This window comes from Cetorhinus maximus, chromosome 14 (genome assembly GCF_964194155.1).
Source record: "Cetorhinus maximus chromosome 14, sCetMax3.hap1.1, whole genome shotgun sequence".
NCBI classification, from domain to species: domain Eukaryota; kingdom Metazoa; phylum Chordata; class Chondrichthyes; order Lamniformes; family Cetorhinidae; genus Cetorhinus; species Cetorhinus maximus.
Window position 1 is genome coordinate 38135014 of NC_135892.1, and position 16650 is coordinate 38151663.

Consider the following 16650-nt stretch of genomic DNA (forward strand, 5'->3'; position numbering starts at 1 on the left):
AAGAATGGCAAAAAGACAGAATTAAAGGCTCTTTATCTGCATGCACACTGCATTTGTAACATGATGGATGAATTCATAGCACAAATGGAAATAAATGAGTATGATATGATAGCCAATTTAGAGCCATGGTTGCAAAGTGACCACAGCTGGGACCTGAATATTCAAGGATATTTGACATTTTGAAAGGACAGAAGAAAGGAAAAGAAGGTAGGGTACCTCTGTTAATCAAGGATGTGATCAGTACAATTGTGAGAAAGGACCTTGGTTCAGAGGATCAAAATGTAGAATCAGTTTGGGTAATAGATAAGAAATAGAAAAGGAACTAAGTCATTAGTGGGAGTGGTTTATAGCATCCTGACAGTAGCTACACTGTAAGACAGAGTAAAAATCAAGAAATAACGAGGGCTTGTGAGAAAGATACTGCAATAATCATGGAAGATTTTAATCTTCATATAGATTGGATGAATCAGATTGGCAAAGGTAGGCTGAAGAATGAATTCATAGTGTGTATTCACAATAGATTTTTAGAACAGTACGTTCTGGAACCAACCAGGGAATAGGCTATTTTAGACCTGCTAATGTATAATGAAACAGAATTAATAAATGACCTCACAGTAAAGGATCCGCTAGATAACAGTAATCATAGCATGATAGAATTTCCCACTCAGTTTGAGGGTGAGAAATTTGGGTCTGAAACTAGTGCCTTAAATGTAAATGAAAGCAATTACAAGGTTATGAAGTCAGAATTGGCTAAAGTGGACTGGGAAAATAGGTTAAAAGGTAAAACATTCACAAAGCAGTGGCAGACATTTAAGGAATTGTTCCATTGAGAAAGAAAGACTAAGAAAATGATACACCATCTGTGACTAACTAAGCATGGTATCAAATTGAAAGAAAAGATGTATGATGCTGCAAGGATTAGTGGTAGACCAGAAGATCTGGAAAATTTTAGAAACCAACAAAGATAACCAAAATAAAAAGTAGAGGGATAAATTGGAGAATGAGGAGAGAACTAGCAAGAAATATAAAAAAGAGAGTAAAAGCTTCTACAAGTATGTAAAAGTAAAAGAGTAGTGAAAGTGAATGTTTGCCCTTGAGAGGGTGAGACAGGGGAATTAATAATGGGAAGCAAGGAAACGGTATAGGCTTTGAACAAGTATTTTGTATCTGTCTTCACAGTAGAAAACACAAAAAGCATCCTAAAAATAGTACAAAATCAAGCGGCAAATGGAAGGAGGAACTTAAAACAATTACAATCAGTAGAGAAAAAGTACTAGGAAGAATAATGGGACTAAAGGCTCACAAGTCCCCTAGACCTGATGGCCAGCACCCTGGGGTCTTAAACAAAGTGGCTGCAGAGATATTGGAAGCATTGGTTGTAACCTTCCAAAATTCCCTAGATTTTGGAAATATCCCAACAGTTGAAAAGCTGCAAATGTAACACCATTATTAGAGAAAGGAGGACGATAGAAAGCAGGAAACTATAGGCCAATTAGTCTAACACCTGTCATTGGGAAAATGCTTGAATCCATTATTAACGAGGTAGTAGAAGGACATTTAGAAAATCATAATACAGTCAGTCGTTCAATGTGGTTTTGTGAGAGGGAGACCAAATTTGACAAATTTATTTGAGTTCTTTAAGGATGTAGCAAGCAGGGTGGATAAAGGGGAACCAATGGATGTAGTGTTTTTGGATTTCCAGAAAGCACTTGATAAGGTGCAACATAAAAAGTCACTGCACAAGGTGAGAGCTCATGGTCTTGTGAGTGATATATCAACCTGGATAGAGTACTGACCAACTAACAGGAAACAGAGTCGAGATAAATAAGTCATTTTCAGGTTGGCAAACTGTAACTGGTGGAGTGCCGCAGGGGTCAGTGCTGCAGCCTCAACTACTTACAATCTATATTAATGATTTGGATGAAGAGACAGACTGTTGTAGCCAAATTTGCTGATGACAATAAGTAGGAAAGCAAGTTGTGATGAGGGTACAATGAGTCTGCAAAGGGATATAGATAGGTTAAGTGAGTGGGCAGAAATTTGGCAGATGGGAGTATAATGTTGGAAAATGTGAGGTAATCCACTTTGGCAGAAAGAATAGAAAAGCAGGATATTATTTAAATGAAGATATACTGTAGAATGCTGCAGTACAGAAGAATCTGATGTCCTTGTACACGAATTGCAAAATGTTAGCATGCAGGTACAGCAAGTAATTCAGAAGGCAAATGGAATATTGGGCTTTATTGCAAGGGGGATTGAGTATAAAAGTAGGGAAGCCTTGCTACAACTGTACAGGGCATTGGTGAGACTGCACCTGGAGTACTATGTACAATTTCAATTTCCTTAAGGAAGGATATTGTTGCATTGGAAGCAGTTCAGAGAGTGTTCACTCGGCTGATTTCTGGGATGAAAGTGTTGTCTTATGAGGAAAGGTTGAGCAGGCTGGGCCTATAGTCATTGGAGATTAAAAGAATGAGTCACAGAGTTTTGCAGCGTGGAAAGAGGCCCATTGTGTCTGCACCGGTCATCAAGCCCCTATCTACTCTAATCCCATTTTTCAGCACTTGTGGACTATGGTGTTTCAAGTGTTCATCTTAATGCTTCTTAAATGTTGTGAGGGTTCCCGTCTCTATCACCCTTTCAGGCAGTGAGTTCCAGATACACCCACCCCCTGGGTGAAATTTTTTTCCCTCAAATCCCCTCTAAACCTCCCACCTCTTACCTTAAACCTATGCCCCCTGGTTATTGACCCCTCCGCTAAGGGGAAACGTTTCTTCCTATCTACCCTATCTATGCCCCTCATAATTTTATTTACCTCAATCAGGTCCCCTCTCAGCCTTCTCTGCTCTAAGGAAAACAACCCCAGCCTATCTAGCCTCTCTTCATAGCTGAAATGCTCCAGCCCAGGCAACATCCTTGTGAATCTCCTCTGCACCCTCTCCAGCGCAATCACATCCTACAGTGTGGTGATCTGAACTGCACACAGTACTCCAGATGTGGCCTAACTAATGCTTTGTACAGCTAACCGCCATAACCGCCCTGCCCTTGTATTGAATGCCTTGACTAATAAACGCAAGTATCCCATATGCCTTCTTAACCACCTTACCTACCAGTCCTGCTGCTTTCAAGGATCTATAATCAAGCACATCAATGTCCTTCTGATCCTCCGTACTTCCTGGAGTCCTACCATTCATCGTGTACTCCCTTGCCTTGTTAGACTTCCCAAAATGCATCACCTCACACTTTTCAGGATTAAATTCCATTTGCCACTGTTCTGCCCATCTGACCAGCCTGTCTATACTGTCCTGTAGTCTAAGGCTTTCCTCTTCACTGTTTACCACACCACCAATTTTTGTGTCACCTGTGAACTTACTGATCATACTTCCTACATTCAGGTCTAGATCATCAATGGACACTACAAACAGCAAGGGTCCCATCACTGATCTCTGCGGTACGCCACTCGTCAGGCTTTCAATCGCAAAAACAACCTTCGACCATCACCCTCTGCCTCCTGCCACTAAGCCAATCTTGGAGCCAATTTGCCAAATTGCCCTGGATCCCATCCATGGGCTCTTAGCTTCTTGACCAGTCTCCCATGCGAGACCTTGTCAAAAACCTCACCTACATCTTCCAGTTCCTCCCACAGATTGCCACTTTGGTCCCTAATGGGCCCTACTCTTTCCCTGGTTATCCTTTTGCCCCGAATAAACTTATGAAACGCCTTTGTATTTTCCTTGATTTTACCTGCCAATGTTTTTTCATGCTGCTTCTTCACTCTCCTAATTTCTTTTTTTAAGTAACCCCCTGCACTTTCTATAAGCCTCTAGGGCTTCCACTGTTTCGAGACCTCAGTATCTACCATAAGCTTCCCCTTTTTTCCTTATCCAATCCTGTACATTCCTCAACATCCAGGGTTCTCTGGATTCTTGTTGGCCCCGTCCTTTACCTGTACAGGAACATGTTGGCCCTGCACTCTCATCATTTCCTTTTTGAATGATTCCTACTGCTGTGATGTAGATTTTCCTACAAGTAGCTTCTCCCAGTCCACTTTGGCCAGATCCTGTCTTATCTTATTAAAATTGGCCTTCCCCCAATTCAGAACCTTTATTTCTGGTCCATCTTTGTTCTTTTCCGTAACTACCTTAAATCTTACTGAGTTATGGTCACTATCACCAAAATGCTCCCCCACTGACACTTCTATGACTTTCCTGGCTTCGTTCCCTAAAACTAGGCCCAGCACCAGCCCATCTCTTGTAGACCTTTCTACGTGCTGGCTTAATAAACTCTCCTGGATACGTTTTAAGAATTCCGCCTCTCTAAGCCTTTGTCTATCCCAGTTAATGTTGGGGAAGTTGAAACCTCCTACTATTATTACCCTATTATTTTTACACTTCTCTGAGATTTGCCGACATATCTATCTTCTTTCTCTCCCTGACTGTTTGGAGGTCTATAGTACACTCCCAACAATGTGATTGCCTCCTTTTGTTTTTAAGTTCTAACCATATGACCTCATTTGAGGAGCCCATCCGTATCCCATTCCCCCTACCAAATTAGTTTAAACCCCCATCAACAGCACTAGCAAAGCCCCCTCTGCAAGGATGTTGGTCCTGTTCTGGTTCAGGTGCAACCTGTCAGACTTGTACAGGTCCCACCTTCCCCAGAAACAGAACCAGTGACCCAGGAATCTAAAGCCCTCCCTCCTGCACCAACTCTTCAGCCACGCATTCATCTGTTCTATCCGCCTACTCCTATACTCACTAGCACATGGCACTGGGAGTAATCTAGAGATTACAACTTTTGAGATCCTACCTTTCAATCTAGTACTTAGCTCCCCAAATTCTTGTTGCGGGACCTCATCCCTCTTTCTACCTATGTCATTGGTACCAATGTGAACCACGATCTCTGACTGTTCGCCCTCCCCCTTCAGAATGCCATGCAGCTGTTCAGTGACATCCTTGACCCTGGAAGGAAGGCAACACCACATCCTGGAGTCATGCCTGTGGCCACAGAAATGCCTGTCTGTACCCTTACTATTGAGTCTCCTACCACTATTGCTCTTCCTCTCTTTCTCCTCCCACCTTGTGCAGCTGGGCTTTGGCTGCACTCCCCAGAGGAACCGTGACTCCCACTGTTTTCCAACACAGAAAAACTGTTCTTGAGTGAGATGCATTCTGGGGCATTCCTGACTACCTGCCTGCCTCCCTCCTTCTTACTGATGGTCACTCATTCCTTTTCTGACTGCACTTCCTTAAACTGCTGGGTGACCACGTCTAAAAACATGCTATCCACGTAACTCAGCCTTGCGGATGCATTGCTGTGCCTCCAGCCGACGCTCAAGCTTCGAAACCCTGCACTCAAGCTGGTCAAACTGATGGCACTTCTTGCAGATGTGGTCATCCAGACTGCCAGGAGCGTCTAAGATTTCTCACATTCTGTACATCGTGCAACACATGGGACTGAGCTCCCATGTCATACCTTTAATTAAAATACTCTTACCCTAAATTTAAGCCAAGTAGAAAATTATTTAAGTTTCTTTCTTTTTAAATAATTTGAGAGATGATCTTATTGAAACATTTACGATTCTGAGGTGGCATGACAGGGTAGATGCTGAGGGGATATTTCCTCTCGTGGAGAAATCTAGCACTGGGGGCACAGTTTCAAAATAAGGGATCTCCCATTTAAGATGGAGATGAGAAATTTCAACTCTGAGGGTTGTTAGTCTTTGGAATGCTCTTCCACAGTGAACAGTCGAGGCTGAATCATCAAATATATTCAAGGCTGAGTTAGACAGATTTTGATTGACAAGTGAATCAAAGGTTATAAGGGACAGGCAGGAAAGTGGAGTTAAGACCACAAATCAGCTATGACCTTATTGAATGATAGGCTTGATGGGCCAAATGGCCTACCCTGCTCCTATTTCTTGTGATCTTATAAGCCCATGTGATTAAAGGAGTAGTGGGTCTGAAATTGACTAAGAGCAAGCAAGTAAGCACACAATTAGATGGGCAAAATGCGCAAATAAGAGAGAGAAATGTGAAGTGAAAAATCAAAAGAGATAATGTAAAGAAGTTTTACAACTGTTAAAGTGGGTGGAGGATTAGAATTCATGAACACAAATCTTTGAAGGTAGCAGGACAAGTTGATAAGGTAATTAAAGTATTTGGGATCCTTGGCATTATAAAGGAAGGAAATTATGGTCAACCTTTATAAAAATCACTGGTTAAGCTTCAGTGAGATTAATGTGTCCAATTCTGGGCACCACACTTTAGGAAAGATGTCAAGGCCTTGGATAGGGTTAAAAGGAGATTTACCAGAAGAAGAGTCATATGAACTCGTTTTTTTTTCTCTCCACAGATGCTGTTAGACCTGCTGAATTTTTCCAGCATTTTCTGTTTTTGTTTCAGATTTCCAGCATCCGCAGTATTTCGCTTTTATTTACCAGAATAGTATCAGGTATGAGGGACTTAAGTTATGTGATGAGACCAGAGAAGCAGGAATTATTTTCCCTAACACAGAGGTGGTTATGGGACGATTTAATAGAGGTGTTCAAAATTGTGAGGGGTGTTGATAGAGTAGATACAGAGAAACTTTTTCCACTGGCAGGAGGGTTATTACCCAGAGGAAGCAGATTTAAAATAATTGGCAATCCAGTGTGGAGTTGAGAAATTTCTTTACGGAGTGAGTTGTTATGATCTGTTATTGCCTGAAATGGTGTTAGAAGCAGATTCAGATGTAATTGGTAGAAGGCATATACTGAAAAGTAGAAGTTCGAATAGCTATGAGGAAAGCGCAAAGGGACTAATTGGTAGTGCTTCCAAAGAGGTGGCACCGACATGATGGGTCATGTTTACATGTCTGTGCTGCATGATTCATAATGGTTGATGAGTTCTAATACAGATAATTTATGTTGTTCCTTGTAAGTGATTACCATTTTAAGTTCACATTTGTTCAAAAGATTGGTCCAGTAGGTAGTGAAAATGTTAACTCTTGTCTTATATTAGTATTAATTTCCCTAAGTATGTAAATTTTCTTTATTTGCAGATTACCAATATAGAACTCTGGCTCAGGCATGTGATCAGAAAACTAGCATTGGGCTAGCCAGATCTCAAGATGTTGACCTTCGTTTTTTTTTACGCCCTCCTTTACAAAAAGTAATTGAGGTTAGTGAATCCATTCATGTTTTTGCTGTCTTAGATTTCATTTTCCGTGAAGTGATGGTGTTTGTGTGTAATTAATTTAGTGTGCATTTATATAACAGTGGTAATATTGGTGTGAAGTGGTTTCAATTCACACTGACATTGAAGGTGTAGTACCATTCCAGAGTTAAAAGCCATTAGGGTTGCAGAACAAAGTAGAGTGAAGCTCCTTGGAGGAGGGGGTGCCATCCTGTTGCATCCAGATCCAAATCTGGATTTGCACTAAAAGTTTTCGTGTAAGTACAAGCAAAGCTGCTTTGCATGATGCTACTTTGTAGTACAAATGTACTCGTAGATTTTTAAATGCAAAGGTCTTTTCAAGATTTATGGTGCTGTTTACCCGTTTCCGTAAATTAGGATAATGTTGATTTTGGTCAGTTGGAATATGATGACAGTTGATAGACTTAGTATTATTTTTATATTAAAATAGGTCTGATTATTTTTAAGAGTGAGCTCTTTATATCAGCATGTTATTAGCATGATCCCACAAAGTGAGTTGCTGAAGAACTATATGCTGTGATCTTCAGTATTGATCAGCCAGTAGCTGCCTCAGTAAATGGAAGATTAAAAGATACCAGGTCAACGCATTCATTAATTTTTTCAATTCTCTATATCAGTGCCTCCCAAGTTATTTTTCAGTATGACCCCATTTTAACAATTGAAAATTAAGGGGACCCTGGACACCAAAAAAAACAGAAATGAAGAAGCATAGTAACATTCAATATATGATTATTACATTTTGTGTATTATAGACCAACATATAATGCATCATGTAAATATAAAAATCCGTGTTTTTAAAGTACTTTGTGAAAATTTTATTATTTTATGGACTCACCAGTCCATTACTTCACCTGAGCAACTCCAGCTCATGGACCTTGGTCAGGAAGCAATGGAAGCACAGGTTGAGGGTGTTGAAGTGGCTGATCTTGGAGTCCAGGTTGGTCCACAGCACCAGGGTCTTGGGGTTGAGCTCCGACAGGCTGCAGCTCAGCAGCAGAGGCAATGCTGCCAGGTTCATGGTTGAGACTTCAAGACTCAGTGAAGTGGCCATGGGCAGAACCCATGGCCAAGAGAGACACTGAGTAGGGCAAGGGCAGGATCATACCCCACTGGTGTGCGGAGCAGGCTCTGAGTTCCCAGAGTTTGGGAACCACTACTCTAGGTTGCCCATGAAATACTCATAGCTATATAAGCAAAATTAGTGAAGAGAGACCACAATTGTTGGCAACATCAAGATATTAAACATTTGAGCTTTTTCCCACCTGGCTCACCCTGCACCTGGATGGTATATAAGGGTCAATTCTGCCCAAGAGGATCAATTTGTTTTATCCCCAGAACATAATAAATTGACGGCGCAAATGCTGGATCCAGTTTTCAGGCCTAAAGTCTATTGTACTATTGCTCCAACTCTTTTTAGTTGAATGTTATCTTACAAGTAGTAATACTGTACTCCTTAAAATAATAAATTTACATGAAATAATTTTAATAATTTATTCAAAATATTGGCCTTCAGTCATATTTTTCCTTCCCCCAATTATGCAGCTGCCCTAGTTATATCAAGCAAAATATGAAGTGCTCTTGTGCTTTCAGCCTGGCAAATAATCATGAATTTCACTGCTTTCATGCTTTCACTGTTTTGAATTGAAGCACAACGTGGACACATATAACCTGCTTAGGCTTTTCAAGCCATACAACTAGATTGGCTCTGAAGGTTTCAAGGGCATCTTGTGTAAGAAAAAATACAGCACATCAAGATATTCATCTGACACAGTTCATTTAATGCTCTTGGCACCAGCTCCGCTGTCATTGACTGGCTTAGTCTACACTCATAAGAAACAGTTGCATAGACTTTCAGAAATCAAAAGATGAAGTGCCACACAACAGACTTGTGGGCAAAGTTATTGATCATGGAATAAAAGGGGCAGTAGCAACATGAATGCAAAATTGGCTGAGTGATAAAAAACAGAGAGTAGTTGTTAATCAGTGTTTTTTGGACTGGAGGAAGGTTTGTAGTTGAGTTCCCCAAGGATTGGTGTTAGGACCCTTGTTCTTCCTAATATATAATAATGACCTAGATATTAGTTTATAGGGCACAGTTTCAAAATTTGCGGGCAGTACAAAAATTGTAAGTATTGTGAACTGTGAGGAGGATAATGCAGAATTTTAAAAGGACATAGAGAGGTTGGTGGAATGGCGGACACGTGGCAGATGAAATTTAATGCAAAGAGTGTGAAGTGATTCATTTTGGTAGGAAGAATGAGGAGAGATGATAAAAAATAAAGGGTACAATTCTAAAGGAGATCCAGGAGTATAGGGACTTGGGTATATATGTGCATAAATCATTGAAGGTGGCAGGACAGGTTGAGAGCGCAGTTAATAAAATGTACAACATCTCAGTTTTTATTTATAGGGGCATGGAGTATAAAATCAAACAAGTTATGTTAAAACTTGTGTAGAACACTGGTTCGGCCTCTACTGGAGTATTGTGTCCTGTTCTGGGTGCCACATTTTAGGAAAGATTTGAAGGCATTAGAGAGAGTGCAGAAAGATTAATGAGAATGGATCTAGGAATGAGGAGCTTCAATTATGTAGATAGATTGGAGAAGTTGGGATTTTTTTCCTTGGAGAAGAGACTGCTGAGAGGAGATTCGATAGAGGTATTCAAAATCCTGAGAGGTCTGGACAGAGTAGATTGAGAAAAACTGTTCCTATTGGTGTAAAGATTGAGAACAAGTGGACACAGATCTAAGGTAATTGGCAAAAAAAAACAATAGTGACATGAAAAATTTTTACACATCATAAATTTACATATCTAATTGGGACCCGGAATGGACTGCCTGAGAACCTGGTGGAGGCAGGTTCTGTCGAGAACTAAAGAGGGAATTAGATTATTATCTGAAATGAAGGTGCAGAGCGAAAGGAAGAAGGCGCGGGAGTGGCACTAGGTAAATTGCTCCCATGGAAAGATGTGCAGACACGACAGGCCAAATGGCCTCTTTCTGTGCTGTAACAATTGTGTGACCATACCATTCTCTCCTCTTTTCAGTTCTTTCTAGATACTGATGAACATAGTGTGTTTTTTATACATTAGTGTTTATTTTTTCCACCAGTGTTTCACAAGGTTAGTTAGTGAAATTTGATCTATTGCTGCTAGCAATATAGTTCATTCAAATTAAAATATTCGAGGTTTTGCTGTATTTGGTTTGCAACTATAGGAATGTATAATTGATTGTAGAAATTCTTGATTGTAGTGTCACTTCACCTAAGTAGGTATCAAAATCACAGAATTTTGCTCCTTCATCCAATCACATCTCAGAATTTCAACCAATCAGATCACAGAATTCGCTGTAACTTCAACCATTGACATTTCCTGAATCCAGTCTCATTGGTCCAAATGATTATTTTACCAAAAGATTTTTTTTTCAGACACCACTATATTAGTTTCCTTTACTATTCTATTTCTAGTGGTGAACTGACTTCTTGAACTGCTGCAGTCCCTGTGGTGAGGGTACACCCACAGTGCTGTTAGGGAGGGAGTTCCAGGATTTTGACCCAGCAACGGTGAATGAACAGCGATATATTTCCAAGTCAGGATGGTGAGTGGCTTGGAGGGGCACTTCCAGATGGTGGTGTTCCCATGTATCTGCTGCTCTTGTCCTAGATGATAGTGGCTGTGAGTTTGGAAGGTGGTGCCTAAGGAGCCTTGGTGAGTTTATGCAGTGCATGTTGTAGATGGTACACACTGCTGCCACAGTTCACCAGTTGTGGAAGGAGTGAATGTTTATGGAAGGGATGCCAATCAAGCGGGCTTCTTTGTCCTGGATGGTGTTAAGCTTCTTGAGCGTTGTTGGAGCTGCACTCACCTGGGCAAGTGGAGAGTATTCCATCACATTCCTGACTTGTGCCTTGTAGATGGTGGACAAGCTTTGCAGAGTCAAGAGGTGAGTTACTCACCACAGGATTCCTAGCCTCTGACCTACTCTTGTGGCCACAGCATTTATATGGCTAGTCCAATTCAGTTTCTGGTCAATGGTAAGCCCCCAGGATGTTGATAGTGGGGGATTCTGCGATGGTAATGTCATTGAATGTCAAGGGGCGATGGTTGCATTCTTTCTTGTTGGAGATGGTCATTGCCTGGCACTTGTATTGCATGAATGTTACTTGCCAATTGTCAGCCCAAGCCTGGATATTGTCCAGGCCTTGCTGCATTTGGACATAGACTGCTTCAGTACCTGAAGAGTCGCAAATGGTGCTGAACATTGTGGAATCATCAGCGAACATCCCCATTTCTGACCTCATGATGGAAGAAAGGTCATTGATGAAGCAGCTGAAGATGGTTGAGCTTAGGATACTACCCTGAGGAACTCCCGCAATGAAGTCCTGGGACTGAGATGATGATTGACCTCCAACACCCACAACCATCTTCCTTTGTGCCAGGTATGACTCCAACCAGCAGAGAGTTTTCCCCCTGAGTCGCATTGACTGCAGTTTTGCCAGGGCTCCTTGATGCCAAACTCAGTCAATTGCTGCCTTGATGTCAAGGGCAGTCACTCTCACCTCACCTTGGGAGTTCAGCTCTTTTGTCCATGTTTGAACAAAGGCTGGAATGAGGTCAGAAGCTGAGTGACCCTGGCGGAACCCAAACTGAGCATCATTGAGCAGGTTATTGCTAAGCAAGTGCTGCTTGATAGCACTGCTGATGACCCCTTCCATCACTTTACTGATGATGGTGTGTAGACTGATGGGGTGATAATTTGCCAGATTGGATTTGTCCTGCCTTTTGTGTACAGGACATACATGAGCAATTTTCCACATTGCCGGGTAGATGCCTGTGTTTTAGCTGTACTGGAATAGCTTGGCTAGGCTAGCAAGATCTGGAGCATAAGTCTTCAGTACTATTGTCAGAGCCCATAGCTTTTGCAGTATCCAGTGCCTTCAGCTGTGTCTTGATATCACATGGAGTGAATTTGAGGAGGCCAAAATGGATCATCCACTCGGCACTTCTGGCTGAAGATTGTTGCAAATGCTTCAGTCTTATCTTTTGCATTGATGTGCTGGGCTCCTCCATCATTGAGGATGGGGTTATTTGTGGAGCTTCTTCCTCCAGTGAGTTGTTTAATTATCCACCACCATTCACAACTGAATGTGACAGGACTGCAGAGCTTAGATCTGATCTGTTGGCTGTGAAATCGCTTAGCTCTATCTATCACTTGCTGCTTATGCTGTTTGGCACACAAATAGTCCTGTGTTGGAGCTTCACCAGGTTGACACATCATTTTTAGGTATGCCTCCTGCACTCTTCATTGAAGCAGGGTTGATCCCCTGGCTTAGTGGTAATGGTAGAATGGGGGATATGCCGGGCCATAAGCTTACAGATTGTGGCTGAGTACAATTCTGTTGCTGCTGATGACCCACAGCGCCTCATGGTTGCCCAGCCTTTTGTTGCTAGATCTGTTTGAAACCTATCCCAGTTAGCACGATGGAGGGGTATCCTCAATGTGAAGACGGGACTTATTCTCCACAAGGACTGTGGGGTGGTCACTCCTACTGATACTGTCATGGACAGATGCATCTGCGGCAGGCAGGTTGGTGAGGATGAGGTCAAGTATGTTTTTCCCTCTTGTTAGTTCCCTCACCACCTGCCTCAGACCCAGTCTAGCAGCTATGTCCTTTAGGACTCAGCCAGCTCGGTCAATAGTGGTGCTACCGAGCCACTGTTCGTGATGGACATTGAAGTCCCCCCACCCTGAGTACTTTCTGCGACCTTGCCACCCTCACATGTGCTTCCTCACATGGTGTTCTACATGGAGGAGTATGATTCACCAGCTGAGAGGCGGTGTTACGTGGTAATCATCAGAAAGCTTCCTTGCCCATGTTTGACCGGATGCCATGAGACTTCATGGGAGCCAGAGTCGATGTTCATAACTCCCAGGGCAACTCCCTCCTGATTGTATACCACTGTGCCACCACCTCTGTTGGGTCTGTCCTGCCAGTGGAATAGGACATAGCCAGGGATGGTGATGGTGGTGTCTGGGACATGATCTGTAAAGTATGATTCCGTGAGTATGACTATGTCAGGCTGTTACTTGACTGGTCTGTGAGACCGCTCTCCCAATTTTGGCAGCAGCCCCAGATGTTGGGAGGACTTTGCAGGGCTGACAGAGCTGGGTTTGCCGTTGTAGTTTCCGGTGCCTAGGTCGACGCTGGGTTTTCTGTCCAGTTTCTTTCCTTATAAATGACTTTGTAGCGGTTTGATGCAGCTGAGTGACTTGCTAGGCCATTTCAGAGGGCATTTAAGAGTCAACCACATTACTGCGGATCTGGAGTCACATGTAGGCCAGACCAGGTATGGATGGCAGATTTCCTTCCCTAAAGGACATCTATCCTGCTCACCTACTCTGGTCATGTCATATTCCCTTCCAGGCTAATGACCATTTGGCAGGCAGGAGGCAGCCATGGAAATGACAGGACAATGTAGACTTGAAATAAAGTTTATTATTCATTAACATTTTTAAATACATTAGCACAGTAGCATTGTTTTAAACACCCAGTTGATTTCTGTTGTGCAGCTAAGAAATATTCCTCTTCCTATTATTTCTACATGATTTCGGCAAAGCTGAGGCAGTCTGCTTGTTTCCCTGTTCTGACTGCTAAGATGCTAATGGCGGACATTCCCTGGGTTTTGATGTGTGGTCCAAGATGCGACAACCCAGCCAACTCCCTTGGAGGCACCATTGAGTATATGGGCAGAATTCTATACTTGCCATTTGGATGACTGTCTCTCCTAGCACAGTGTAAGATCGGGTATCTTGATGTCGCGTCTGATTCTCACATCATCACGTCCGACCGGAAAAATATAGTCGTCATCAGGTCGGAAACCTGCCTGCCTTCTGATAAAGGTCAATTAAAGAAGATTTGAGGCAATCAACTACCCAATTGACTGTTATATTTTGCTGCCTGTGCAATTTTACGTTAGTCACACGGGTTCCACAGGAGGAAGGGAATTTCAGCTCAGTGGTGCAAAGGCAGGATATGAGGGTTGAAGTGAAGAAGACAGTGTAGAGTTGTAATTTGCAGTTGAAACTGCATGACAGGTGAGTACGCTTTATGAACAATCTTATAGTGAGCCACTGAAGGGTTTATCTTGAGGGCTATGAAGAGGGGCTGCAGCCAAAGAGGCTCCCTTACTGGGAAGGCTGACAGGAAAGAGTCAAAGGATGTAGGGGCCATGGGGGTAGTTCACTCAGGTGGAGGCTCCTCAAGCAAGGAGAAGAAGGACAAAGAGGAAGGAAGCTGCATACGGACAGCAGCAGCCTGCTGGCCAACAAACTGAGGCACCATGGTGACACTGAAGGCCAGAAGAATGCAGAGAGGGCCGAGGGCATTTCCACGCAAGAAGAAGAGTTTATCCTGAAGGAAGGGTATACAGTTCGTGCTAAAACTACCTCCGTGTCTGAGCTCTGGTTTCACAGGCAGCTATGGCTCTCTGGGGAGGCAATCACATCTATTTGTGACATGCTTGCAGAGGGGAAATAAGCTCCAATTGTGGGTGGTCATCCGATGCCTGTAGCACTGAAGTTGACAGTTGCATTGAAATTCTATGCCTCGGAATCCGTGCAAGGATCAGCCAGGGACCTCTGCGGTAGATCAAAATCAGCAATTGATCATTACACCAGGCTTGTAACTGATGCAGGGGGCAGACAACTTCACCAAGTTCACTAGTGAAGACAGCCAGGCTGAGAGATCCAAAGGCTTTGGGGCCATTGCGACATGGAAGGTTCAGTAGAGGAAGATAACAGTCTAAGGTACTGGTCACAAGAAGCTTCAGCCCAGTGAGGAGTGTACTAGTCATGGATTCATTTAATTGCGCTGTGTTGGACAATGGTTTCACATCCACAGTATGTGAAATGGATTGGTTGAAATGTTATTTAGATTCACTCAGTAGGAAAGATCCAAGTAAGGTCAAGGAAAATGAAAGTTCTACTTGTTTCAGGTTCAAGGATGACAACACTTTAAGGTCACTGAAAAGAGTGGTGATTCCATGCAGAATAGCTGGGGTAAGCCACTTTATTAGTTACAGATATAGCATATTGAGGGATACCCCTGCTGCTGAGCAAGCCATCCATGAAAAAGGCACAAGTGAAATTGGACATAGGACACGATAAAGCAATTGTCTTTAATTGTCTTTGAAAAGTAAGTAATTCTCAATTTACAGGACAGGACATTACACCCCTTTAACAAAACCTAGCACCTCTAATCAGAATGTTAAAGAAGTGTTAATTACATCAGCCAGTAATTTGAAAGAGAAAAAGCAAATAGTCTAGAAGCTACGTCGACAGTTTGCTCATCCCTCTTGTTACAGATTAAATATCCTAATATAGGATGCAGGAGTTGATGAGGAGTACACAAAGATTGTTGAAGAGACTAGTGAAAAATGTGATATATACAAAAAGTATCAGAGGACACCATCATGACCTATTGTAAGTCTCCCACAAGCATGAGACTTTAACGAAGTATTGATTTAAAGGCAAAAATAGCTGGAAAAACTCAGCAGGTCTGACAGCATCGGCGGAGAGGAATACAGTTAACGTTTCGAGTCCTAATGACTCTTCATCAGAACTAAGGAAAATTAGAAATGAGCTTATATTTCACCTCATTTCTAACTTTCCTTAGTACTGATGAAGAGTCATACGGACTCGAAACGTTAACTGTGTTCCTCTCTGCAGATGCTGTCAGACCTGCTGAGTTTTCCCAGCTATTTTTGTTTTTGTATGAATATTATAGTGATGAACACTGCGCTGAAAGTCTCTTCAGTCACAGGCTTTGTGAAAGAAATTGCCCAGTGATTGATGAGATTTTAGCTAACGTCTGGCTCTGTGGCACAACGGATAGTGTGTTGGACTTCTAGTTACTATCGGCAAGTGATTCAAAAGTTGTGGGTTCGAATCTCACCAGAGTCGATTTTTCTCTGGAGAGAGTGCAGAGGAGGTTTACAAGAATGTTGCCAGGGTTAGAAAAGAGTAGCTACGAGGACAGATTGGATAGGTTGGGGTTATTTTCCTTAGAACAAAGAAGGCTGAGAGGTGACTTGATTGAGGTGTACAAAATTATGAGGGGAATAGATAGAGTGGACAGGATAAAATTGTTTCCCTTGGTGAAGAATTCTAGAACCAGGGGACATAGATTCAAGATAAGTGGCAGAAGGTGTAGGGGGGACATGAGGAAGAACTTTTTTATGCAGAGGGTAGTGGGTGTCTGGAATTCGCTGCCCAAGTTTGTGGTAGAGGCAGAAGCTTTAAACTCTTTTAAAAAGTACCTGGATCTGCACCTAAAGTGCTGTAAGCTGCAGGGCTATGGGCCGGGTGCAGGAAGGTAGGATTAGAAAGGGCACCTGGGTGTCCTCGGGCTGGCCTGGACAAGATGGGCTGAATGGCCACCTCCTGTGCTGTAACTT

At 42.5% G+C, this 16650-nt stretch overlaps 1 protein-coding gene across 6 annotated transcripts in view; it reads left to right on the forward strand.

Annotated features, from left to right (window-relative positions):
• The window catches only part of serac1 (serine active site containing 1), a 198111-nt gene that overhangs the window by 44109 nt on the left and 137352 nt on the right, over positions 1-16650 (forward strand). For all 6 annotated transcript variants that reach the window (XR_013578666.1, XM_078556815.1, XM_078556817.1 and 3 more), the window contains exon 6: positions 7042-7160. Coding sequence is in view for 5 of the 6 variants with exons in the window: in XM_078556815.1 (XP_078412941.1) it covers positions 7042-7160 (119 nt within the window). In the remaining variant the exon portion in view is untranslated. The remainder of the gene's footprint in view (positions 1-7041; positions 7161-16650) is intronic.